Source organism: Lepidochelys kempii, chromosome 4 (assembly GCF_965140265.1).
Source record: "Lepidochelys kempii isolate rLepKem1 chromosome 4, rLepKem1.hap2, whole genome shotgun sequence".
Taxonomy (NCBI): Eukaryota; Metazoa; Chordata; order Testudines; family Cheloniidae; genus Lepidochelys; species Lepidochelys kempii.
In genome coordinates this window covers 115,607,005-115,634,493 of record NC_133259.1, presented here as the reverse complement: position 1 = coordinate 115,634,493, position 27,489 = coordinate 115,607,005, and the positions used below count along the sequence as shown (strand labels likewise).

At 45.4% G+C, this 27,489-nt stretch overlaps 1 protein-coding gene across 6 annotated transcripts in view; it reads left to right on the top strand.

Moving 5' to 3' along the window:
• EVC2 (EvC ciliary complex subunit 2) overlaps positions 1–25,829 on the top strand; it is a 169,200-nt gene extending 143,371 nt beyond the window's left edge. For all 6 annotated transcript variants that reach the window (XM_073342528.1, XM_073342529.1, XM_073342527.1 and 3 more), the window contains 4 exons: positions 1,976–2,063; positions 14,103–14,299; positions 23,847–23,948; positions 24,466–25,829. In XM_073342528.1, coding sequence (XP_073198629.1) covers positions 1,976–2,063; positions 14,103–14,299; positions 23,847–23,948; positions 24,466–24,736 — 658 coding nt within the window. In that variant the 3' untranslated portion in view covers positions 24,737–25,829. The remainder of the gene's footprint in view (positions 1–1,975; positions 2,064–14,102; positions 14,300–23,846; positions 23,949–24,465) is intronic.
• The last annotated feature ends 1,660 nt before the right edge of the window (positions 25,830–27,489 follow it).

Sequence of the window (27,489 nt, the reverse complement as noted above, 5' to 3'; positions counted from 1 at the left end):
CAGAACGTCTGGGAGGAGAGGGGGTTAGGAAAAAAAAAGGGGAAATAGGCTACCTTGCATAATGACTTAGCCACTCCCAGTCTCTATTTAAGCCAAAATTAATAGTATCCAATTTGCAAATGAATTCCAATTCAGCAGTTTCTCGCTGGAGTCTGGATTTGAAGTTTTTTTGTTTTAAGATAGCGACCTTCATGTCTGTGATTGCGTGACCAGAGAGATTGAAGTGTTCTCCGACTGGTTTATGAATGCTATAATTCTTGACATCTGATTTGTGTCCATTTATTCTTTTACGTAGAGACTGTCCAGTTTGACCAGTGTACATGGCAGAGGGGCATTGCTGGCACATGATGGCATATATCACATTGGTGGATGTGCAGGTGAACGAGCCTCTGATAGTGTGGCTGATGTTATTAGGCCCTGTGATGGTGTCCCCTGAATAGATATGTGGGCACAGTTGGCAACGGGCTTTGTTGCAAGGATAAGTTCCTGGGTTAGTGGTTCTGTTGTGTGGTATAAGCAAATACTCACCAACAACCACATACCTGGATTTGTGCAGGAAATGGCCCAACTTGATTATCATGCACATTGTGTAGAGAGTTGTCACTTTGGATGGGCTATTACCAGCAGGAGAGTGAGTTTGTGTGTGAGGGGGTGGAGGGTGAGAAAACCTGGATTTGTGCTGGAAATGGCCCAACTTGATGATCACTTTAGATAAGCTATTACCAGCAGGACAGTGGGGTGGGAGGAGGTATTGTTTCATGTTCTCTGTGTGTATATAAAGTCTGCTGCAGTTTCCACGGTATGCATCCGATGAAGTGAGCTGTAGCTCATGAAATCTCATGCGCAAATAAATTGGTTAGTCTCTAAGGTGCCACAAGTACTCCTTTTCTTTTTGCGAATACAGACTAACACGGCTGTTACTCTGAAACCTGATAAGTAGTGTGTGTGAGCTTTGAAAAGGTCACAGAGGGAGAGGGGAATCAGCTATCTGCATGTGTTGAAGATGTTTCAGATCTGAGTTTTGTAACTCATGCTCTGCACACTTGCTGAGTAGCAGGAGACTATTGCTCTTCGTTTTTCTGACTCTGTTTTTTATTACACCACTCCAAGTCTCATTTCTTCTTCAGTTCCAGCATTAAAGTCACCCAGAACTAGAAGATTGTCTTCACTGGGTATAAATTTGATTGTCATCCAAATCAGAACAGAACTGTTCTTTTATTTCCCCTGTGCTGCTCATAGTTGGTGTACAGACTCTGATAAGAGTCTTAAAGATGTCACTTTCTTTGCTCTGTTCTGAAGATCTCCTGGAAAGGCAGTGTCAAACATTAACACCCTTGAAAGAGCAAAAACAACCAGCATTGTGGTAGTGATTATTAAAGCCCAGCTTAGATGAACAGGTAATGTTATCAGAGTAGGTGCTGATAGATTCCTGAAAAACATCTTCTGTAGTGAGCTGAAACTCAGAAACCGCAGGAAGAGTTGTCAACATAAAAACTTTCAGTAGAATCTCAACTCATGCTGCATAAATATAGGGAACAAAGAAGACACAGCCAAAGACAGACTTGAATGGAAAGAAACTATAGCTAAAGGTTGTAAATACTTTAAGACAGATGTGAAAACTGATAGAAAAATGGGCCAAGCTTCATGCCAAGTCTTCAGCAGGAGTCTACTCATTGCCATGCAATATTTGTTCGTTACCTTGCTCCTTGTAGATTGGAATATGCAGCCACAACAAAACACATGAGATGCCTTGCTGTCATCAGATATGTTGAACAGTAACACAGCAGGGTCTGGCTCTTGAAGAAAAGGGAAAGAATTGTGGTGTTCTTAGTTTGTTTAAAGATGTGTGCGGTAAAGCTGTTAACAAAATCTACCAGTAAAATGTTTTCTGAATGGATGAATTTTGGACGTTGATTTCTTATCACATTAAATACTATGCCTGGGAAGATAATACTAATTTCATCTTTCCCTTCAGCTTACGAGAAGAGCAATGGAATGATGTTGTGCTTGAAGATCTTCTGGAGAATGTAGAAATGGATACATTTTTGGCACTTTACAGCCAGGTAAGGGTGTATTTAAATGATTTCCCACTTTTTATCTCTGCTGTATCTGGAAATCAGTTAAGTGAACAAAAAGACTAATTTCTCTGAGTTCATAATAGTAAACACTGTGCTCAATAGTAAATATTTTCCATCGTTTATCATGTCTGTATGCAATTTGCATTTCACTCAGTTTGGACAGTGAAAATTGGTGAGTTACTTGTGTATGGACAGTTTCACTTTCTGGTTTTCATGTGTTAGAACAATGCTGTTGTTTAGGTTTCTGATGCTGCTAGAGAATATTTATATTGAAAAATGTATATGTACACATATAGAGATGTGAATATTCTCCAACAGTATTATGAACATTAATAAACACCATGCTCTCTCTCTTTATATATATATATATATATATATACACACACATGCTCACACACAGTCATTTAAGAAGAAATAAACAAGTGGTGACATCACAAAACCACATCTTCAGCTAACACTATTCATTACCCCTGTTGGCTGTCTGAGCTTAAATGGCATGGAAAAATTAACCACTGTCCCTCACTCAGAGGTTTTCCCTCCAGGCCATGACTGAGGCATCTGGGCAGTGCTATGAAATTTGGCAGTTTTACTACCTGTGTTGTTCTTAATCCACAGAAAAGACAGCCTCCAGGGCTCTCACTCTGTAATCTTTCACATACACAACAGATTATTTAAACCAATTTTAAAAAAAAACCAATGGGCTCCTGAAAGTAAAAAGTTTAACAAAATAGCTGTATTTTTAGGAGCCCTGACTTTGGCAATGTCCCTTTAACTATTATCTCTTTGGAGTTAAAGAAACAAATTTCATAATCCACATTCAAATACGTAAAGTCTCAGCCATATTATCTCCCTTCCAAATTTTTCCTCCAAGAAAGACTTGCTATCTTTTTACTTATAGTTCTTTGGGACTTAAGTCACTTATTCACCACCATGATGCAGGTTATATTGTTCACTTCATCTGTGAATTAACAGAATAGTATATTAACTGTTGATTACTTAGCAAAGGATAAACATTGTTATGATGATGACAACATACCAGATAACCTGTCTGTTTGGTTTTTTTACTAGGTTGTTTTGCGTGTCTTTGACTATGTCTGCACTACAGACCCAACAAGCGACGGTAGCTATGTTGGCCGGAGATGCTCTCCCACCGACATAGCAGTGTCCACACCGATGCTTTTGGTGGTGAAACTTATGTCGGTCAGGCTCATGTGTTTTGCACACCCCTGACCAACAAATGTTTTACCAATAAAAGTGCTGGTGTAGACAAAGTCTTAGTGTGTTTTAAAGCTCATTATTCTGCTGTATGTTTGTGCTCATTGCATATGAAAATGTTTTCTCGAAGTTATCATGACCAGCATTATCAACCTACTTGTTTTAAATTCAGACGTTTTCATTCCCTTTGCTGTGTTTGATTTTCTTCTTTGCTTTTCTGTCTCTAAAACATTTTATCAAACCATCTCCACAGCACGCTGGCTTTGACAGTTTGACATACGGAAAGCAGACATGGCTGCCAGTAATCACTGAATTCTATTTTGTCAATAAATTCCCTCCCATTATATTTCCATCTCCACAGCACACATCATACACATTGTAAGGAAAGTGATCACTTTAGATAAGCTATTACCAGCAGGAGAGTGGGGTGAGGGGAGGTATTTTTTCATGCTTTGTGTGTATAAAAAGATCTTCTACACTTTCCACAGTATGCATCCGATGAAGTGAGCTGTAGCTCACAAAAGCTTATGCTCAAATAAATTGGTTAGTCTCTAAGGTGCCACAAGTACTCCTTTTCTTTTTGCGAATACAGACTAACACGGCTGTTACTCTGAAAACAGCACACAGAGTTCACAACATTTTGTCAGGACTCTATTTGTGCAAGTGATAGGAATAAAAGCTTGCAGCCAGAGAAAAAATTTCCACTGCATACTTTTGTAGATTATTTCCCACAACATTATAAATTTTCATGAGATGGTAACTTTTAAGCTTAGTTCTAAATTTGTAAAACTGTAAATTCTGTACATGCTCATAACCTTTTTTTGTAATTTGCACAATACTGATAAGAGACTTTCCAACTTTATTTTTAATAATTTATTTATTCATGGAACAAAATTCTGTTGACAACAACAAGAAGCTGCATTTTAAGGAACAGCTAAACTTGCATCATCCTTTGGGTGGTTTGTTCAAGTGAGGCCCTTTCTGCTAATCCCTGGTGACAGTATGCTTGGTAATTAAAGATTGCAGGATACTTTTCCAAGAGAGAAGGAGATAATCTTTTGTCCTGTTCAACTTCCCCTTTCTTAATAAAAATGATTAGGGGAATGGAACACATGACTTATGAGGAGAGGCTGAAGGAACTGGGATTGTTTAGTCTACGGAAGAGAAGAAGGAGGCGGGATTTGATAGCAGCTTTCAACTACCTGAAAGGGGGTTCCAAAGAGGATGGATCTAGACTGTTCTCAGTGGTAGCAGATGACAGAACGAGGAGTAATGGTCTCAAGTTGCAGTGGGGGAGGTTTAGGTTGGATATTAGGAAAAACTTTTTCACTAGGAGGGTGGTGAAACACTGGAATGCGTTACCTAGGGAGGTGGTGGAATCTCCTTCCTCAGAAGTTTTTAAGGTCAGGCTTGACAAAGCCCTGGCTGGGATGATTTAGTTGGGGATTGGTCCTGCTTTGAGCAGGGGGTTGGACTAGATGACATCCTGAGGTCCCTTCCAACCTTGATATTCTATGATTCTTCCCAGCACCTTCTTTGTCCTCACCACAGGACCTTCCTCCTGATGTCTGTTAATGCTTATACTCCTCAGTCCTCCAGCAGCACATCCTCTCACTCCCAGCTCCTTACGCGCACACCTCACTGACTGGAGTGACGGCCTTTTTTAAACCAGGTGTCCTGATTAGCCTTAATTAATTCTAGCAGCTTCCCAATTGGCTACAGGTGTCCTAATTAGTCTGCTGCTTAATTAGTTCTATAAAGTTCCTGAGTGTTCTGGAATAGTCCCTGTTATCTTACCCAGGGAAAAGGGACCTGCTTAACCTGGAACTAATGTATCTACCTTTGACCACTCTCTTGTAGCCATCTGGCCTGACCCTGTCACAATATTTATTCTGCACCATATGATGTTGCTGCAAACCCAGTGCAGACTTTAAACAGCATAGGTCCGCTGTTCCAGTATTAGCACTCCCAATATCTTCTCTTGGTTGAATTACAAGCATTTAAATATGCTACTGTCTGATAAACAGACTAATTAGGAGAATAGTTTAGAGCTTCAAATTTACCATCATATAGTTTATTTAGCAATTAAGTAGTCTGGGGAATCCACTCAGCATTTGTGGATCGAGAACACTAAAACCAGAGGATGAATAGTACGATAGGGTCTCAGTCTTGGTGTTGGCTTGCCATGTTACTGAGCATACATGGGGAAGCACAGTTAGAGGGTGCACAAGACAAGCCAGCTCCTCAATTCCATAGCTCATTTACAGAAGAGTTCTATCCTGAAATGTTCCCTGTTATAGGGAATGCTTTAGGATGTTTGGAGAGGTTGTTCCTTTGTTGCTGTTATCTGGAAGGATCAGAGTTTGGATAAACACTATCTCCACTACAGCTCCAGGCATCTATATCGCTGATAGTGTGTGTGTTTATTCAGATTCTGTGGCATTTAGAGAGCCAGCGGTTGGTGCATTCACCTAATGCATGATGAAAGGTGGAAAAACAACCCCCTAACAATAGCTGAGTACTACCGTTGCTTATTCTCATTCGTTTCAATGGGAACCTTTTCCCCAAATCAATTTTGTCCTTGTGTTAGTTTTTAAAGGAGTTTTCCACGTTTTCTTTCCATGAAAGGTGGTGTCTTTCTTTTGGGGTCTGTATGAACTGGAAAGGAGGTCCAAAAGCAAATAAAGACATTTCATAACCCTAGTGACCACAGGAATTAGGAGTCCTGTAGCTTAGCAGTAACTAATTCGCTGATTGAATGGAGGGGGAGAGAATATGGCTCTTCTCTGCTAGTTACCACAGAAGGATGATAGGAAGTTTTGGAGCTCTCTGATACTCTTTGTGATGCTGCTCCAGAAATCTCGCATCACCAGAAAGTAGATGGACAGTGCAGCCAGCTAGAAGGTATTGCCTTCCTGTGCAGGCGAGTCTCATCTTACACTGGGGTTACGTTCTGCAGTCAGCAAAAATCGTGTATAGTCAAAATTATATTGAGTGTAATGGTGGGCAGAATCGCCTGCACTACAGGTACAGTATTTAAATTGTTGTTTTTTCTTTTTTTCTTTTTTTTTTTCCGACCGCGCAAAGCTGAATTCACGCATGTTAAACTGTAATGAGTTTTGCTGCGTTTCTAACAAGTGGCACAGATGCATTACAAAGCAACTTGGAAAGAACATAGTATGAATTTTTCTAAGTGGAAGTTTCAAAGCATGGTTCAGCAGATGGATAATCTTGCTTGTATGTATCTTGTGGTTTCCTCAAACTTAGCACTCTAGCAAGTGAACAAAGTGACCCTGGATATTTACCAGTTTAGTAAGACAAAGACATTTGTGATCAGAGAGAATTTACAGCACTTTATTATAATTGAAATTCAGCTATTCTATACAGCATGTGCTTGGAGAATTGAGCTTTAATTTGGTTATATAAAACATAAGCAAGGAGCTGTCCTTTGCTTTGAGCATGCTTGCGTTATCCAGCTTCCACAATAAATGTACAGATACAGCCTTACAGATGTAGTACACAACTAAAATAAAATCCCACTACACAACAGCTATAATAGTAAAAACCCACCAACGCTCAGCCTGCCAACTTGCCATATGCCTGAGAAGAAAGATGAGCCTTGTAGCATGAATAGTCTATTAATAAAACATATAGAGTAGCATGTTCCTAGTCTTTGTGTGTTTAATCCTGTGTTATAGAAAGCAATGCAATAGTGTTGGAAACCATATAAAATCTATGATTTACAATGTATAGAATATAGATTAGAATGGCAAGTGTTAGGCAGCCGTAATTATAGGAGTTGCTACCTCTGCCAGTCATCCATTTTCCTCTTAACATTAAATGGAATTTTCCCCATTGGGCAAATATTCAGCACTGCCATAAGTGGACAGATCTCCCACTAAACTTAATGGGCACTCCAGGTGCTCAGCAGCTCTGAAAAAGCAGGCCACTTATTCAGATGCCTAACTTAGACTGCTATGTTTCAATGGTTTGGCTCTAGTGTTCCTATTTAGGAAGATTTCCCATTTAAGTCAATTAAAGGTTTGTTTGAGCACAGGATCTTTTGCTGCCCATAGAAAGGTTAGTTTTGAGTAAGCACACAGTTATACTCCCAAGTACTCTAATTGTTGTTTGTAGATACAACAGATGATACAGGAAGACATTCGTGTGAAAAGGCAAAGTAAATGTGAAATCACGGCATGGACAGAGCTCATTGATTTTGCATTAGTTGTTTCAACATGTGTTACTCAGTCCAAATCAATGTGATGTCTGTACAGTAGTTCTGCTGTTTTAAATTACAATTTTACATTACTGGTTGTTTTGACTGAATTCAAGAAACACAAACTCCGATGCTGCTGATGCAAGAAACCTCTGGTGTTGTCTGATACAGTTGTTCCCTTGGGGCTACTGTATAGCACTCATATAGCATTGAATTCACCCCATCTTCGAATGCCAGAGGACTTTATGTAGCCTATCACAGCCTTTGAGTGGTGCATAGACCATTGAGTATGTCCTATCACTTGCAGTGAATTTATTTCAAAATATTGCAGTTTTCAACCAAACTTTGCAAGAGTCGGCCTTCTTCTACAGCATGGGGCACAGGTCACTTGCAGGTTTAAACTAGTGTAAATGGTGGATTCTCTGCAACTTGAAGTCTTTAAATCAAGATTTTAGGACTTCAGTAACTGAGCCAGAGGTAATAAGTCTATTGCAGGAGTGGGTGAGTACGGTGGGTGAGCAATGTGCAGGAGGTCAGACTAGATGATCACGATGGTCCCTTCTGCGTAGGGTTGCCAACTTTCTAATTGCACAAAACCGAACGCCCTTGCCCCACCCCTTCTCCGAGGCCCCACCCCACTCACTCCATCCCCACTCCCTCCATCATTTGCTCTCCCCCACCCTCACTCACTCGCTCATTTTCACCGGGATGGGGAGGGTCCCTTTTCGACCAGCATGTTCCAGTTGAAAACCAGACACCTGGCAATGCTAAATAAGACCCCCACTTGGGCTTTCTGCAGGGATTTAACTCTGGACCTCTCCATCTAACAGTCCATTAGTTCTAACCTCTTTATGTGGTCCAGCCACTCAAAGGGGACTCTAACCAAATGGCTGCCACCCGCGCCCTGCTTCTTGACCAGGGGTTCCTCTTCAGTGTGCCCACCCCTGCTTTCCCCTTCTTCGCGGTTCCTTAAATCACACACCGTCTTTCTCAATCAGTCACAGAGTTTCCTGGGGTCTGGTTTCTTTATTTACAAAGTTCCCCCCAAAAAACAAACACAAAACAAATCTTCCACGCTACCTCCTCTCTGAGGTGCTGTCTGAGCAGCCAACTCTATTCTTCAGGGACCACTGCAGGAAATCATCAGCTACAGCCCTCCTCCTAACTCTGCCTTAATGAACAGCCTCAGACCCTTTATAGCCCAGGTGCAGCCCTGACCCATTAATTGACTCAGCTGGGAGTACCTGCTCTGGCCCAGGGCAGCTGAACCTAATTTAATCACAGGGGCCAGCCACATTGTGACAGGGACAGAGATCTACACTAATGTGGGTTACAGCTGCATGCTGGCATGGGTCAGCAGATCTGCAGCCACCAGAGAGAGAACCCAGTAAGGTGGAAACTGGGTGCCCCAGTCTGGCCCCTATCTAAACATCAGAGTCTCTGGTTTACAGGCGCACTGTGATATGGAGGGGAATCTAGCCTGGTATCCACTGTGGCATCTGAACACCTATCAGGATATATGAACAGCAAGTGTAGTCCTCAAATCAAGGCCTTTGTGCTCCCTGACCAGCAATACCAGCTTAGCATACCCACCCTACTTCCCTCTCGCACATTCATTGTTCCCAGTTAGTTGAAAGGTGGCTGAGGGCATCTGTGTGGGTGCTGTACGCAACCAGAAAACAGACACACATCAACACTTTTGTGTTCAGGCATATACTGTGTGCACCTGTTTAGTGGGTGTCACTCTCCTTGTATTTTGACAGAATTTTGACACTTTGCACTTGACAGAAATCATGCCGTGACTGAATACTGCTATATTAGAATACCAGCACATATTTTTCTTCAATCCAAATGATTCTTGATACAGAAAGTTAGGGGTCAGAGAGTGTGAAAAAAGTCTACATCCAAGAACATTTAAGAGTAAACTGCTGAAGATGAAAGCCAAGAACTCAGTCATAATTCTTTTGGCATCTATGTATATATACATTATTGAATTAAATGACTTACTGAAGGCCCTCTCACTTTTAGGGAAAGGGGATGGTGGTTCATAGGCTGAAATAAGAATTTTATTCCTACCTTAATCCTCAGTGGTTCTTTTAAGATTTCATAAGAGCCAACGGTGTCCAAAACCGTCACACAAAGTTCAGGATAGATTTTTTTTTTTCTGCTGCCCATCATCATATCTGAGGACCTTCTGTGTAAAACTGATAGTATTAGTGAAGTCCCTGGCTCTGCTCCCTTTTCATGGTAAAATTTCTGCTTGGGATAGGATTATGTTTTAGTCTGGTTCATTGATTATTAATTTAATTTTGTTTGCGTCTTTGATTTTGGGTTGAGGGTTGTGCGTGTTTGTTTTTTAATAGAGGTAGAAGGGGAGTAAATGTGGAGTGTTGTCCTTATGATAGAAAGGCTTACTCTTCAAAATCTTCCCTTTTCTGAGAATCCTAACAAAGGTCAAACTCTGGATTTGCCTGATCTCTTCTGCAAATTCATTCTATACTGCTGTATAAAATTCCTGTTACAGAGAAGAGTGAGACTTCTAACAGCAGCTGTAACATTTTGAATCCTCTCAGGACAAAGAAATTGATTTTGGCTGTTTTCCTGTTCTGTATTCACTTGTTCCTGGCGGTTTCTTGTGCCTGTGACCTGGCTTTGGTACTAATCTCCCGCATCTGCTACACACAGGCTGGTAAACAGTGCAAAAGTGGTGCTGGCTTTCTAAGGACTCCGGGGGATTATCACAGGCGTGCTTGTGCTAGCCGTGGGTGGTTTAGAACAGCTATAACTGATGGGAGCTGGCCCAGTGTTCCTATGGCAGATCTACTGGGAGCAGATAGAGGAGCTGAATAGGATAGAGAGAGGGAATGGCAGTTAATAATTGTTAGAACGGCACATTATTGCTACATTTACGCAGTGGGACATTTCCTGAACACATGGTATTACCTTCCCCCTATCCTCAATAACTTCTCTCATACTGTCCAATGCAGCATCCTTTGTGGTGGTCATTTAATTTGTTGTTTTCATCTAGCCCCAGGTTTTCAAAGTGCTATAGATTTTTGTACTGAAATACACAGGATCACTGTCGAAATTGTCAGGTGGATGCTGGAGTTTTCACAGCTGGACCGGACATACAAAGGGCTCTTGGCACCCGAAAAGGAGTGGGAAATGGAGTGAGTTTGTTCACAGTATCCAAGAGATGACTGAGTATTTCTGATTTTTTTTCCGCTTTAGACAGGAGCAGAGATGATTTTAAATTTGAGGGAATGGAGGTTTGAATTCCCATCACAAGAAGCCCCTGGCAGCAGGGCCGGGGGGGGGGGCACGTCGGGCAATTTGCCCCGGGCCCCACAGGGGCCCCCACGAGAGTATGGTATTCTGTAGTATTGCAACTTTTTTTATGGAAGGGCCAGTGGCATAGCCAGGTGGAGCGAACAGGGGGAGCGATCACAAAAGCGCTTTTACTGACAGGGCAGCGCTTTTACTGACAGGGTGGCACTCTGGGTCTTGGGCAGCACTTCGGCAGCGGGTCCTTCAGTGCTGTCGAACACGCCCAGAGCGAGTGAAGGACCCGCCGCCGAAGACCCAGAGTGCCACCGGGTGAGTAAAACTAAAGGCGCTTAATTAATTAAAGGGCCCCCAAAATTGCTTTGCCCCATGCCCCCTGAATCCTCTGGGCAGCCTGCTTGGCAGTAGCCACATGCTCTTGTTGGCAGCCTGTGCCAACGTCTGCCCTTCACCCGGAAACAGTGGATAAGCACACAAGCTCGATGCTTCTGCCAAAATGAAAAGCAGTGAAATACTTAACATTGAAATTGTCATCATTAGACTTCAGAGTTAGTAGCCCCTTTGAGATGAATGGCCGTCATTCACACTTCTCTCCTAGCAATTGCTCCATGCTGTCTGCCGATTGAGGAATATGCATAGTTGTGCATTCCATTCCCATTTTGAAGGTTTTCTTTTCCACAATAAGGGCTAGAGACTTAATTTTTTTTAAATGAAGGCTTAGACTCTAGAGCAGAGGTGGCCACCTGAGCCTGAGAAGGAGCCAGAATTTACCAATGTACATTGCCAAAGAACCACAGTAATACATCAACAGCCCCCATCCACTCCCCGCCCTTCTGTGCCTCCCGCCTGCCGGCAGCCCCCACCAATCAGCACATACTCCCCTGTCAAGGTTCCTCCCCCACTCTGAACTCTAGGGTACAGATGTGGGGACCTGCATGAAAAACCTCCTAAGCTTATCTTTACCAGCTTAGGTCAAAACTTCCCCAAGGTACAAAATATTCCACCCGTTGTCCTTGGACTGGCCGCTACCACCACCAAACTAATACTGGTTACTGGGGAAGAGCTGTTTGGACGCGTCCTTCCCCCCAAAATACTTCCCAAAACCTTGCACCCCACTTCCTGGACAAGGTTTGGTAAAAAGCCTCACCAATTTGCCTAGGTGACTACAGACCCAGACCCTTGGATCTTAAGAACAATGAACAATCCTCCCAACACTTGCACCCCCCCATTCCTGGGAAATGTTGGATAAAAAGCCTCACCAATTTGCATAGGTGACCACAGACCCAAACCCTTGGATCTGAGAACAATGAAAAAGCATTCAGTTTCTTACAAGAAGACTTTTAATAAAAATAGAAGTAAATAGAAATAAAGAAATCCCCCCTGTAAAATCAGGATGGTAGATATCTTACAGGGTAATTAGATTCCAAAACATAGAGAACCCCTCTAGGCAAAACCTTAAGTTACAAAAAAGATACACAGACAGAAATAGTTATTCTATTCAGCACAATCCTTTTCTCAGCCATTTAAAGAAATCATAATCTAACACATACCTAGCTAGATTACTTACTAAAGGTTCTAAGACTCCATTCCTGGTCTATCCCCGGCAGAAACCAGCATACAGACAGACACAGACCCTTTGTTTCTCTCCCTCCTCCCAGCTTTTGAAAGTATCTTGTCTCCTCATTGGTCATTTTGGTCAGGTGCCAGTGAGGTTACCTTCAGCTTCTTAACCCTTTACAGGTGAGAGGAGCTTTCCCCTGGCCAGGAGGGATTTCAAAGGGGTTTACCCTTCCCTTTATATTTATGACATCCCCCCTCCCACCACAGTCAGCTGTTTCACATGCGCAGGAGGCTATGGGGGAGAAGGGAGAGGAGCGAGGGCATGCAAGTCTCAGAGGAAGGGGCCTTGGGAGAAGGGGTGGAGTGGGGACAGGGCTTGGGGCAGAGCAGGGGGTCAAGCAGTGAGCACCCCCCAGCACATTGGAAAGTTAGCATCTATAGCTCCAGCCCCGGAATCAGTGGCTAGGTAAGGAGCCGCATATTAACCTCTGAAGAGCCGCATGTAGCTCTGGAGCCACGGGTTGGACCCCCCCTGCTCTAGAGCACAGTTACATGGTAATTTCCAAACAATGGGGCATTGCACAGCCATTTATGTGGCTGCATAATGACTTAATGCACAGAGTCAGGCTGTCTATAATCCTGCAGTCCCAGTGTCCAGAAGTGAAAGATCTTCATGCACACACTGGTCCATGGTGGAAGTGATGAAGCAAATGATAATAGCACTCGTTTCTAAAGCCATTGACTTTAAAATGATTTTCATTGAATTGTTTTTCCTCCAAAGTGGTAAATTTTGTAAAGTTTCAAATTAAAAGTTACTGATCATTTATTTTGTTGTAGTGTTGTGTGATGGGGAGGTCTGCCCCTTAAGGATAGTAGAGTCTAGTGGTCAGTCCACCCTGCCATGTGGCGTGGCTCTTTAAGGATCCAATAGAGAGATATAGAGACATAAGGGGGATAGAGATAGAGGGAAAGTGTCTCGGGGAATGCATAGTGTTTGGAGAAGAGATCCTGTAACTTTAGGCCCCAGGGCTAGGAGCCTTGCGGAGAGGGTGGGGCAAGGCTCCCTTCTCACCCAGCCAATAGAAAAATGAGCTGGGAGAAGGGACCGGTATAAATGCTGCCTCTTCCCTCAGAAGCCAGGGAGATGCCTGTAGATACTGCAGGGGGTGAAGAGTTTCCTGCAGGACCCTGAGTTAACAGGGAGAAGACAGCAGCAGGGGTCGGTCTGCCTGCTGAACCCTCCCAGCCTGAGGCTAGGATGGATTGGGGAAAACGGGTCAGGAGGAGAAGCTGCATAAGACCCTACTACTGTCCTGAAGCCTAAATCCAACTTCAAGGAGGAGATCCAGGAGGTTCTTGTATTAAGGAGAGGGAGAGGGACAGGGTTGTTGTGTGACGTACAACCCAGCCCTGGGAGGAGGGGTGGGCCTGCTGAATGGTGGAGGAAACTGAATAGGACTTTTACATGGTCCCAGAGAGGGCATGAACTAGAGAGGCTAAAGGAGTGAGTTACTGCTGTGGAATAAACCTGACTCTGTTAAGGGGTATATGTTAGAATGGTAAATAAACCAGACCCTGCAAAGAGGGGTTGAACTAACGTGGTCTGGGTAATTGTTTGAAAAGATCCAGAGGGTGCTGAGTACAATGTACCGGCAGGGCATAACAGGCCATAATAGCACATGCCGGAGAGGCATGCCCTCATGGTATGCCGAACGTGTCTGAATTTTTATCATTGATTCCTCTAGGAGCTCCAATTGGCAGCTTATTTAACCAAACTGACAATGGTACCGGTGGGGATGTTGCACAGACTGCTGAACTTACTGCTGCCTTCGAGTTCACAGACTGAGCTTCTTTCTGTTCTGGATTCAATCAGTGACAAATATTCAGACAGTGTTATTGAAAGTGACATCAACGGGGAGGAAGCTGACAGCTGTAGAAAGAGGTAAGTGTGCGTCGGTTTATAGCTGAAAATTCCAGCTGGAGGTTATTACTTTGAGGGAATATATATCCATTGGACTGACAGGAGCAGAAGTCAAGCAAATGAATGGGTTTTCCTGCTGAAATGTTATTCCTGGGGGGGACTAAATCATTTTAACTAGATCACTTTTTCATAGTTATAAATATCTTAACTACAATCTGACTTTAACAGAGGAAAAATGTGATCTGTATAGTTCATAGATGTAACAAGTCATTCTTTGCTTTTAGATATTCTTCCTCCATTTACTTATTTGCTACATTTTCTTTTGATGTATTTTATTGGTTTTAATTTGCATTTGCTTATCTATACACTTTTCTTTTCACCATTTATTTTAGTAATATTTATACTAAGTATAGCAGGCTTCAATTGTTGTAAACTGCTGCTGTGACACACTGAGGTAGGCAGTATATGGAGTAATAAGATCTGTAAATTACAGTCAAACCTCCGAGTTACGGACACCTCGGGAATGGAGGTTGTTCGTAACTCTGAACAAGACGTTATGGGATGCTCCTCAGGGTAGACTGCTCGGAGCTGGGGCTCATAGCTCTGCAGTGGCTGCCTGGTGAGTGAGGGTGGGGACAGACAGCTGGTTCTAGCCCCCTGTCTGCAAGGGTGATGAGTAAGGCATCCTGGGGCACTGCAGTGCCGGTGAGCACGCAGTGCAGGCTGTGGCCCTTTAAAACTGAGCTACTTCTCCAGAGCACAGGATGCAGGCAGGAGCTCGGGCTCCGGCTCCAGGCTAGCTTCCAGTAGCAGCTTGGGAAGTTTCTTTCCCAGGCTCTGAGCTTGCAAGCTTGTCCCCCTCCCAGCCCGGCAGGGAGAGGGGAAAACAGCATTCACTACCTCCTACCTGTAAGAGGCTGTGGGGAGTTGGGGGTGGGAGTGGGGACAGGCAGCCCAGATGTGCCAACCTTTAAGATGCAAATACAGGCATGGTACAGTATTTGCTGGCTTGTTTGTTTTGGGTTTTTTTGTCTCTGCTGCTGCCTGGTAGCTTACTTCTGGTTCCCCATGGTGTCCAGTTGACCAGTCAGTCCATAACTCTGGTGTTTGTATCTTGTAGTCCTTTCTAAAGTTTTTCATTTATTTTAACTATATTTGACCTTATGTGTAATAAGAAATAAAATGTAAACTAAGCAATAAATTGCAGTTTGACGCTCACAATTCTAAGAAAGCTCTATACACAGAAGCTCGAATCTGAACCTTTACAAATATATAGGTATGTGTGGCTTTAGATCCAGACAGGGCCTTAAGATTCTGGTGTTCTGTATTTGAACAAAAATCAGGGGCTAACATTTCCAGTTCAGTTGCAGAGATGACAACTCGCAAGAACAGCTGTGCTTACAAAATTTCAGCCCAGGATGACAGCGATCTTAGGAGAGGAGCTAACCTAGCTAGATTTCCACTGTTTTGGCCAGTAAAAATCTTACATAATCAACTGTCTCATGAGATCACTGTCACTTTGATCCAAACAATTAATGAGGCTTCAGTATCATCATATACAAACCCAGCTTTAGCAATCAGTTCCCCTTTTAAGTCCTTGCAAGAAACACCATAGATCCATCCCTGGCCAGCTTTTCATCAGCTTGGACAGAACAAAGTGTGTGGTTCTCCCTGAATCCTAGAGGGTAATATAAACACACTACATAGTAGGCAGCGCTGTCTTAGGTTTTGCAGAAATCTTTAAAATGTTCACAGAGCAAACTCAATAACCAACTGTTAATTGCTCATAACTTTTCTATTTTAGGCCCCAGTCTCCAAAGAAATCAATGTAGACAAATTCTTGTGTCCCACCTGAGTCCCATTCAAGCAAGGGGGACTTCATGCTTATGCAGATGCTTTTGCAATATAGGGATCTTAATTTTTTCTTCAAGTGCTTGCTCATGTCGATTCCATTCTAGGTGCGTGCACGCTCACGTGCACAGTCGTTGGATATTTTTGCCTTAGCAGTATCTGTAGGGTCGGCTGTGAGGCCCCCTTGAGTGCTGCGCTCATTCACTGGTATATTAAGCGCCACCGACCCTACGCCCTCTCAGTTCCTTCTTACCGCCTGTGACTGGCAGTGCAAGAGCGTTAGCGGTTCTATACAACCCATTGTCTGTTTTCTTTGTTTACAGTTTGTAGGTACTTAGTTAGCCATTAAGTTAACTGTTAGGTTAGTTCAGCAATTAGAGTCTCAGCTGGGACTTCGCCCTGGGGTGGGGCATAGCCGTTCTCCAGCTTCAAACCATACTCGTCATGCAACAGGCCGATGCCTATTAGTGATGCCCACAACAGCTGTGTGAAGTGCTTGGGGGAATCCCATAGGAAGGACAAGTGCAGAATCTGTAAGAACTTTCACCCTACAACCCAAAAGGAGTGGGGTATCGGCTTGAGGGCCCTCCTCATGGAGGCTGCGCTTCATCCTGCGTTGGAGCCGTCCCGCTCGGACCCTGTGCCTAGCACCTTGGCATCGGTGTGGAGTGCTCTGCCCAGCACCATTTCCCCTTGCTGGTGCCTAAGATGCTGCAAAAGAAGAAGAGCCCTGGAGCTTCACAGGAGTACCACTTCATAGGGGTACTTCTGCAGTCAGACTCCCTAGGCCCCTAGCCTGGCCAGGTATCCCACTCCCAGGAGCTGCAGGGGACCCTGGCTTCTCCTGGGGCCCTTGTTGCCCAAAGTGGCCCTGGTGGCGAAAGATCAAGCAGGCCAGCCAGCACCGCCGATGCCACACCAGGCACCAGATTCAGCTAAGACCCCAACACTTAAGGGCAAGCCGGTCATGGAACTGCCCCATAGGGCAGCGGAGCATCCTTGCTCTCCAGACTGCAGGTGTGGAACCCCATCTCCACGGCCTAGGACTCCAGCCCCGCACACTTGGTCTCCAGTCAGTAGGCTCAGGTTCCCGATGCCGCGCTCTCCCTCTGCGAGGCATGGGACACTGGAGTCAAGGCACCAGTCCCCGTACCTCTGGTACTGGTGAGCTTCCAGCCTAAGATCACCGCAGTGCAGGTCATCATCATGGTCTCCCAGACATTGGTGCCCAACAGAGCGGGAGTGCTCCCGTTCACGGCACTGGTCTCCACCTCTCTGTTTCCTCTCATCAGGCAGGGACCGATCCTCGCCTTGCTGGTCGCCAGCCAGGGTCATTTCGCAGACTCAGGCCTCGACGACTCTGCCCTGGTCACCGGAAGGGCAATGGTCCAAGTCAGACTGGGAGTTTAGCCCCTTGCTGAGGAGCGGTGATTCGCCCCCAACCCGCGAAGCCGGCATGGCGCCTGCAGTGGTGGAATGGCCTTAGGGACAGTGGCTCAATAGCCACACTGGAACCAGTGGGGCGTGCCCATGATGCCGACCCCGTATTCCCACCGTTCTTCCCTTGCCGCCTCGGACAAACCGCCTGCGGCACTGCCGTCATCAAACTCAGAACACAGGGGGAGGGATTGCTCAGTGGTTTGAGCATTGGCCTGCTAAACCCAGGGTTGTGAGTTCAATCCTTGAGGGGGCCATTTAGGGATCTGGGGCAAAAATTGGGGATCAGTCCTGCTTTGAGCAGGGGGTTGGACTAGATGACCTCCTGAGGTCCCTTCCAACCCTGATATTCTATGATTCTACTGAATGTGATGCAGGGTCAGCACAGCAGGTTACAATGCCTAAGGAGACTGAAGGGGAACCCGTCCCTCCCCTGGCAGTGCAATCATCATAGTTGTCTCCAGACAAAGCGGTGGTGTGCCCCCAACAACTTCAAGGAGCAACAGGCGCTCCATAGAAGAGTTGCTACCAATATGAACTTAAAAATTGAGGAGTTGGCAGAGGAGTCTGACGACCTCTTTAATGTTATATCCTCTACCACCCCAGCCTGGGTTACGCTGCCCATCCACCCAGGGGTCCTTAAGATAGCCAAATTGCTGTGGCAGACCCCCCCTCCTTCCATTCCGCCTACCTCTAAGTAGGCGGAAAACAAGTATTACATCCCTGCAAAAGGGTTCCAATAGCTGTATACCCATCCTCCAACGGCATCACTGGTCGTGTCTGCTGTTAATGAAAGGGACAGGCAGCGCCAAGTCAGTGGCATGCCACGAGACTGGACTTAATTTGTCAGAAAGATTTACTCGATGGCCAGCCTGCAATTTCGGGTGTCTAACCACCAGGCCCTCTTAGGCGGATACAGTTTTAATCTGTGGGACTCCCTTAACAAATACAAGGAGGCCCTCCCACAGGACCGAGCCCAGAAGTTCGATGCTTAGTTGAAGAGGTCACAGCGGTGGCGAGAGAGGCCCTCCAGATGGCTTGGGATGCTACAGACTCGGCAGCCAGGATGGTTGTTTCTGTGGTGGTCATGAGGCGCAGCTCCTGGTTACAGTCCTCTGGGTTATCCCTGGAGATACAGGCCACCATGCAGGACCTCCCGTTTGAGGGGGCAGGGCTCTTCTCTGAGCTCACGGATGCAAAGCTCCACAGCCTTAAAGACTCCCACGCCACCCTTTGTTCCTTGGGCCTTCACACCCCTCAGCAGGCCAGGAAGTTGTTCCGTCCTCCACCTCTTCTGCCTCCCCAGTCTAGGTCCAGGGGAACTTCGCAGCTGAGCACCAACAGGAAAGATAAAGACAAGGGGTCTAAGCGTCATTACCCGTCATCTTTCTGTTCATCTGCTCAGCCTGGCCCTTCCAGGAACAAAGGAGGCCAGAAGCAGTCATTTTGAGAGTGCACACGAGGACGACGCCCCAGTGACATCCCAGGATCCACCCTCCTACTTTTTCCTCAACCGCCTTTGCCCCTTCCGGTCGGCCTGGTTGCAGCTTTTCTCGGATCGTTGGGTGCTCAACATAATATCTTCGGGTTACACCCTGCAGTTCATGGCCGACCCTCCCTCCCAGCTCCCTGCCTCGTCCCTCTTCATCCCTCTTGTCACTAGCAACTCCTCATTCAGGAGGTCGAGAATCTCCTGTGCCTGAGGGCGGTGGGGGAGGTCCCTGGGGACATGAAAGGGAAAGGGTTCTACTCCCACTATTTCCTAATCCCAAAAGCAAGCAAAAAGGGAGCCTCAGACCCATTCTGGACCTGCATTGCCTCAACAGGTCTCTCAAGACGTTGAAGATTTGCATGGTATGTCGCCATCGACTTGAAGGATGCATATTTCCATTTTCCCAGGACACAGACGCTTCTTCCGTTTTATGTTGGGCCACCACCATTTGCAATTCACGGCACTGCCCTTTGGTCTCTCGTCAGCCCCAAGAGTGTTCACAAAGTGCTTAGCACCAGTGGCCACTTACCTGAGGCGTCGAGGTGTTAAAATTTACCCGTACCTCGACAACTGGCTAATAAAGGGCCGGTCCCAGGATCAGGTGTGGCGCCATCTCAATCTGATTTACTCCACCTGTCGCAATCTGGCGCTGTTAATAAACAAGAAAAAGTCAACCTTAGTTCCAGTGCAGTGCATAGAGTAATTGGAGTGGTCCTCGACTCTACTCAGGCCAGAGCCTTCCTCCCCGATGCCGGGTTTCGAGCCACGGTGGACTTGATCTTGTGCATGCAAATCCACCCTCTCACCACTGCTCACACGTGTCTGCAGTTGTTGGGCCAGATTGCAGCCTGCACTTATGTGGTCTGGCACGCGTGGCTCCACCTCAAGCCTCTGCAAGCATGGCTAGTATCAGTCTACGACCCCAACAGACACAGCATGGACCATGTAGTCAGAGTCCCAGACCAGATACCGTCATCACTAACATGGTGGCAGAATCCTGGATCGGTGTTGGAGGGAGTTCCCTTCTCTGCCCCATCAGTGACCCTTGTCTCCAGTGTCTCAGGGTGGGGAGCCCACCTGGGCAATCTCAGCATGCAAGGTCGATTTACGATCGCTCCCTACACATCAATGTCAGGGAATTTAGCGTGGTTCACTTGGCCTGCCACGCCTTCCTACCTCACATAAAAAGCAAGGTGGTCCAGGTCCTGAAGGACAATACAGTGGCTGTGTTTTATATCAAGAAGCAAGGCAGAGCCAGATTGTCTGCCCTTTGCCAAGAAGCCCTCAAGCTCTGGGACTTCTGTGTTCAACACGACATCCATCTCGTAGCCGCATACCTCCCCAGGGCCAGGAACACTTTGGCAGATCGCCTCAGCAGGACCTTCTTATCTCACCATGAGTGGTTCCTCCATCCAGAAGTGGTCAGCATCATCTTCCAGAGGTGGGGGACTCCCCAGGTGGACCTGTTCGCATCCAGGCAGAACAGGAAATGCCATGTTTTCTGCTTGATTCAGGGGATCAACAGGCTTGCTGTTGGATGCTTTTCTACTCCCCTGGTCGGGGGCTCTGTTAATTCCTCCGGTGCCATTAATTCAAGAGTCCTCATGAAGATCAAGCAGGACAGGGCAAAGGTGATCCTTATAGCACCAGCTTGGCCTTTCCAGCACTGGTTCGGCACGCTGCTGGACCTCTCGGTGGCTGCTCTGTTACAGCTATTGCTCCGGCCACAACTGTTGTCCCAAAACCACGGCAGTCTTCTGCATCCGAGCCTGGTGGCACTGCACCTGATGGCGTGGCTGCTGCATGGTTAAACACAGAAGAGCAGGAGGGCTCAGCTGGTGTCCAGCAGGTCCTGTTGGGCAGTAGAAAGCCCTCCACTAGAGTGACCTACCTAACGAAATGGAAGCGGTTTGCTTGTTGGACTTCGAATAAAGCCCGAGTGGGCCTCGCTGCAGTTAATCCTGGACTACCTTCTGCATCACAAGCTCCAAGTCCTGTCCCTTTCATCTATTAAAGTCCACTTGGCCGCTATCTCGGCCTTTCATCCGCCCCTCTAGTGTAGGTTGGTTTTCACCCAAGACATGACTGCCAGGTTTCTCAAGGGCCTCGAGTGCCTCTACTCACACATCAGGGACTCCATCCCTCTGTGGGACCTGAATCTTGTGCTATCACAACTCATGGGACCCCCCCCCTCCCACCTTCGAGCCTCTAACTTCCTGCTCTCTCCTTCTTTCTTGGTTGCAATAACTTCGGCCCACAGGGTCTCTGAGATTAGGGTGCTTACCTCGGAACTGCCCTATACAGTCTTTTACAAAGACAAGGAAACACCCGGCTTTCCTCCCCAAAGTGGTCAGACAGTTACTTATCTGTCTTTTTTCCAAAGCCACATAGGTTGGAGGAGGAGCGTAGGTTGCATTCCCTAGATGTCAGGAGGGTGCTAGCCTTCTACGTTGAAAGGACCAAGCCATTCCACAGATCAATGCAATTGTTAGTCATGGTGGCTGACCGGATGAAAGGTCGTCCAGTGTCTGCTCAAAGAATTTCTTCTTGGATCACTGCCTGCATTTGCTGCTGCTACGATCAGGCAAAGGTGTCCCCTCTGGTGATTGTCACTGCCCACTCAACCAGGGCGCAAACCTCTTCAGCACCTTTCCTAGCCCAGGTGCCTATCCAGGACATCTGTAGGGCGGCCACTTGGTCGTCCATCCACATGTTCACATTCCATTATGCACTTACTCAGCAGGCCTGGGACAATGCTGGCTTCAGTAGAGCAGTGCTGCAAGCCGCAAGACAGTGAACTCAGAGCCCACCTCTGAAGATACTGCTTGCGAATCACCTAGAATGGAATCAACATGAGCAAACACTTGAAGAAAAATCAGTTACCTTTCTTTTCATAACTGTTGTTCTTCGAGATGTCTTGCTCATGTGCATTCTATTACCTGCCCTCCTACCCCTCTGTTGGAGTTGCTGGCAAGAAGGAACTGAGAGGGCATAGGGTCGGTGGCGCCTAATATACCAGCAGATGAGCGCAGTACTCAAGGGGGCGCCAAGGCCGACCCTACAGATACTGCTAAGGCAAAAATCTCCAATGCCTGTGCACGCACCTCGAATGGAATGGACATAAGAAACACATCTCGAAGAACAGCAGTTACGAAAAGGTAGGTAACTGTTTTTTTTCTTTTAAATCTAGCAAAGTGACAATACCTCATGGAGAACTAGCTGCATTCCAAGGCTCCTGTTTGGCAAACATTTATGCACTTGTCCAACCTCATAATTCACAGCCCCAAGGCACAGTTTGGTTCCTGGTTTCCCCCTCACTCCCTGGGGAATGTAATCTTTCCCCAGTCTTTCCTGGTTGAGATTACTTTTGTTAGGGGGCTTATTCCTTCACCCACTTACTTCCCTGGTCCTTCTCGCATGAACAGAGAGCAACAATACCCCAAGTCCAAAGGTGCAAACAATTGGATGTTTATTGGGGTGAACTTCCAGCAAGCATGATTCCAGTTTCCTTCCTTAGTGTCCCCCTTCCCAGCTCTGACACCACAGAGCCTTACCTGTGTCCCTGTTCCCATTCCTGCCCTTAGCCAAACATGATTCCAATTTTCCCACCCCCATTCCCTGTTCCCATTTCCCCCTTCAGCAAAACATGATTCCGATTTCCTTACCCCCATTCTCTGTTCCCATCTCCCCCACGCACACACCCACCTCCTCAGTTCCAGATTGACTGCAGACTATATAGTAAAACTTGAGTTCTGCTTAGCTATACCTTAACCAATCATTTTCCTGAAATTTAACTAACCAATCCTAACATATTGTAACATGATTATGTAACCAATTATATCCCACCACCTTAATTAGTTTACACCCAGCAAAATTAATTATACAGCAGACAGGAACAATCACAGAACCAAACAGAGATTATACAGACAAACAATAGCAAAGTGGGAACTATAATGACAAAACAATACAGAAGTGAGGATTTCACATCCCAGCTATTGATAAGTGAGTTCTTGCCAGACAGGATGCTATCAAACTAAGTTTCCTTTTACATTTTCTAGGCACTTCCCTTTCACTGGAGGTGATAGGCACTATCAGGACAGGATTGTATTCCTAACAGCCCAATAGCACCTTATTTCAATGTGACTATTTTGGAATGTGAGGATGTGACCGGTCGCTTCCCAGCGTATGGCTGCCTCTGCTGCTTAGCCAAAGGCCTTAGCCTAAGAACAGGGCCTCAGACTGTCACAGTAAGAGAAGGACCTTACAGTGATTTTGATTCTTTCTTTTATGCCTCTATAACTAGCCAAGTGATAAGAATACACCTAAATTCTTCGAGTACAGGCCTTTACCGACAGGCCTGAATATCTATATCCTAACAACTTTCCTTTCTGCACTGGCTCAGTTGTGCTGGCTGGTATGTTGTGAGCATGGAGTCCAGGCTTTGCACAGTCCTGGCCCCTGTCCTCCCACTCCTTGCAATCTAGAATGTGGGAAACACACAGAGGATGAAGGAGGAAACTTACACTACCTCACTTCCTTGCCAGGGAGCACAAGGTGAGCCAGGATCTCTCCCATAATAAATATTGTTGGGCAGGAAATTATAGCAAAAATAACTGAACATTCCTGCAGAATGTATTTAAGTTATTATTAACATTAATTTTAATACCTGAAACCAGATGGTGGTGGTGATTTTTGTTTGTTTGTTTTTGGTGTGTTTTGTTTTGAAGGTGGGGATGTAAAATTCAGGATTTTCTTTTGTTTCCCTCCTTGCCCCCCTTACTCCTTCAGGAAGCACCAAGGGTCATGGCAAGCATTAGAGAGCAAAGTAAGGCAGGATCTGATAAGCAAAGGCTTGGAAAAGATGCATTCTGCAAACAGGAGAAAAGAAAGGTAAAGAAAAATTAGTACTTGATATGGGGGAAAATACAACTCCTTGTACCTCATATCTCCCAAGAGTCGTCCTTTTTGTGAGAAGTGTTTTAGAATTCATGAAAATATTCACAAACATGTGTCTTCTACCACTGTTGTCCCAGTTCTCGGAATGCATGTGAATATGGAACTCCTGTTTCATAAAGCATCCTGTACTTTTACCGTACAATAATATTAAAGTCCTTGCAAGGGAAATATTGATGCTCCACATGTTTTGCCCACTTGCGTCCTTGTATGTAACATTTGTTCTAAGGCTGCTGACTCATTGAATGCTATATTTCATACAGTGAAGTGGAAATTGGGTTGGGATGGCGAAAATAATACATACTGTATGTCAACTTCTAAATATGGTTTACATTAGTCTCCCAAAGTACAATGAATATTTTTTGCCAGGATATGACTATACAGTCAAGCGAACCATTTTGTGCCGGAACTATTATAAATCATTTTTAAATTCAATTTCCGTTTCTTAATATAGCCTTCTAAAGAAGAAGCAACTTGCACTCATGGAAAGAGCATCATTCTCTCATCTCGGATGTTTGTCTAGACACCCTCCTGTGGAACCTTCTGGCCAGCCTGATTCATTGAACACTTCTGCTGCAGAAGCCATTGAGCTATTAGACACAGGGGAGAAGATATTTCTGTTCCGTGATCAAAGGGATCCCATACTTGCTTTGCATAGTTCTCCAAGAAAAAAGAAAAAGAACTTCCTAAATTCCAAAAAGGCTGCATGGGCAAACACAGGCTAATGAGGTAGATAGCCATTTAGTGCATCAATTAGTGAGACGAAGGTTATTTCCAAATAAGGGTCATGAAAAAGGAGCTGGTGTACGTTGAAATCATCTGAATCATTGTTAAAAAACAATTTTTGTATAAGTTGCAATAGTTTGATTTTTGCATTGTAAATAGTTTTTATTCTTAGAACTGGATTTTGTGCTCTTGTCATCCAGCAGTGCACAATCTGTATCTATTAACTATCGTTTTAGTATGCACAGGAGCAGTAGGTGAATTTTTGCCATACTCTGTGATGCACATTACATAACTGAGGGCAGGATGTAGTGCTCATATAATTCAATGCACCAGTTTTGTACTCTCAGCGTATGCGCAGTGTGCCTAGCCATTTCATAGCATTGTCTTCAGCCAGGTGAAGAGCTGGTAGCTCGCAGTCAGCAGGCACTTGTCATGGATCTGCAACATACTCTGAAGTTGACCGCATCTACATTGTGGGTCGTTAGAGAAACCCCATTTGAAGAGATTGGCCGCACAATTGTCCTGTCCTGTTTGAAACCAGTTCAGGGAAGCCCACATGAGCCTTGGCGGGTCAGATGGTTGGATCGGTAATGAGAGAGTAATTTACGACTATCATCGCTGACTCATTATGCCAAGCAGATTCCACTGTCATGTCTTGTGGTGGTATAAGTGACCATAAAGAGTATCTAGAAGACAGGTGAACTTAGCAGGTGGTTGAAGAGGTCTGAGTACAGAGGCAAGTCACATTTCTCACAGATCTTGGCCGGGAGCATAATGGAGGCCCCCTTGTGGCGAATATGGGGCGGTGCTATGTTACTAAGCATTGGCAGCCATGGCAACTGAGTTGCACATAACATCCCAGTAACACTGCGCATAGCTTTGTTAAGCTGCATGTCAACCAGCCTCATGTGAGATGAGCAACAGCAGACAGAAGCACAGTACTCTGCTGTTGAATACTGATTTGACTGTTTGCTATATTTTTTTTATTGTTTATATGTTGTGGTAACTTATGTGATGTCAACCCTGCTTAATTATTGCAGGATACAGTACTAAATACAGATAAGGATAAGGAAAAACTGTATACCAGATAACTGTAGTAATTATTAATAAATAGTTTGTTAATAACCACTATAACTTTGGTTTTATTTTTGCAGACTGCTTTCTAAAATTACAGCAAGTGGGCTAGATCCGCCAAACACTTATGGATGTGCTTAATTTTGCTCACCAGAGCAGTTCCATTGCCTTCAGTTTTTCACCAGCTTCCTTAAACTTGACTGTTTAAACTCGGCTCAGGCATAAGTGTGTGAAGAATTTGGCCCAATCTTTGTACTAGTGGAGCAACAGTATTGTATCTGCTCACAGACAAAGGGGGAAAATGGTAATTATATTATTTTCCAAAGGCATTAGTGATCACAGCGTTACCAACTGTGACGGCATCGGCCTCTCATGAGCGCCCCCTTTCTCTGGCCAGTGTACCTGCAATCGCAGTTCTTTTTCACGGGGTGGCACTCACCTCTTGTGATGGCCCCCTTTGGTTGGTTGGGCCTGTGAGCCTGCTTTTGGTTTTTGGTCTTACATTGGGGCCTCTTGCAAGCGGCCGCCTCCCCCGGCCAATGTTCTTTCGGTGGGTCTTCAGAAGTTCAGTCCTCTGGCTGAGCCTCACACACTGTCCCTCCTTCTGGGGTATACAGTCCTGAGTTCTTATCATGACCCTGGTATGGAGCCGTAGCCCTTAGGCTTCCTTTCAGATGCACTGCCTTCAACTGCCCAGCCGGGGCCCATCTCAGTGCCCTCAGTGAGTGTCCTTTCAGCAGCCCTCCCTGGTCTCAGTCTGCAACCAGACCAGCAGGGCCCATTTGGTACCCTTGTTTGGTCTGGCCAGGTTCTGTGCTCAGTCCCCCGGGCTCAGTCTGCCCACACTGACCTTTTCATGGTCCTGCTGGTGCTCTGTTCAGCCAGCCAGCCAGACACCCGGTCTTTGGCAGCCTTCCCTAGGCTCTGCTCTGCTGCTTGCCTTTTATCTGACCCTTCTGGCCCCTAATTGGTCGTTCCAGCAGCCCCTCTGATTGTCCACTCCTCTGCTTCCACTCTAGGCTGCCTGGAGGACTTCTTACTGCTCTATTGTGGAGCGGGGTGATGCAGGGCTGCAAGGCCTCTAGCCAGGGGGCCTTTGGACCTAGTCCACCCTGCCACACCAACTCTTACAATTGTAGGTGTTTTCTGAAAGCTCTAGCTCCTGGATTCACGTGAAGCCATGAGAATCTGCTCATTATTTAAGAAATAAGATTTTAGCCCTCAAACGGGGGGGCTGAAAATATGAACCATAGAGGCACTGACACCAGAAGGCAAATAAAAACAACCCCAAATGTACTATTTTAAAGATCTCATGATGTTTAAGACAATCATGATTTTTAGAGCATAAGTCGTCATTTTTGAATGCCCAGTGTTAGCAATATTATGATCACATACCCTGAAGCTGTTTGTATATTAGTGCTGTATATTTTTATATAAACAAGATGTCCATTTCCTTTGGGAAAGTAAACACTAATTGTATTTGTTTGCATAATTGGTCATAGAATTGCAGAATTGCATTTATTCTGAACCTAAGTGGAAAGGTCACTTCTCTTTATAAAGTTAGGGACTTTACAGACTGTACAATAAAGAACCATTAACAGTTTTCAGCTACTAACACAGTTCCTGATCATGTGGATTAATTAGCATCACATCCTGATAATCCAGTAACAATTCTCAG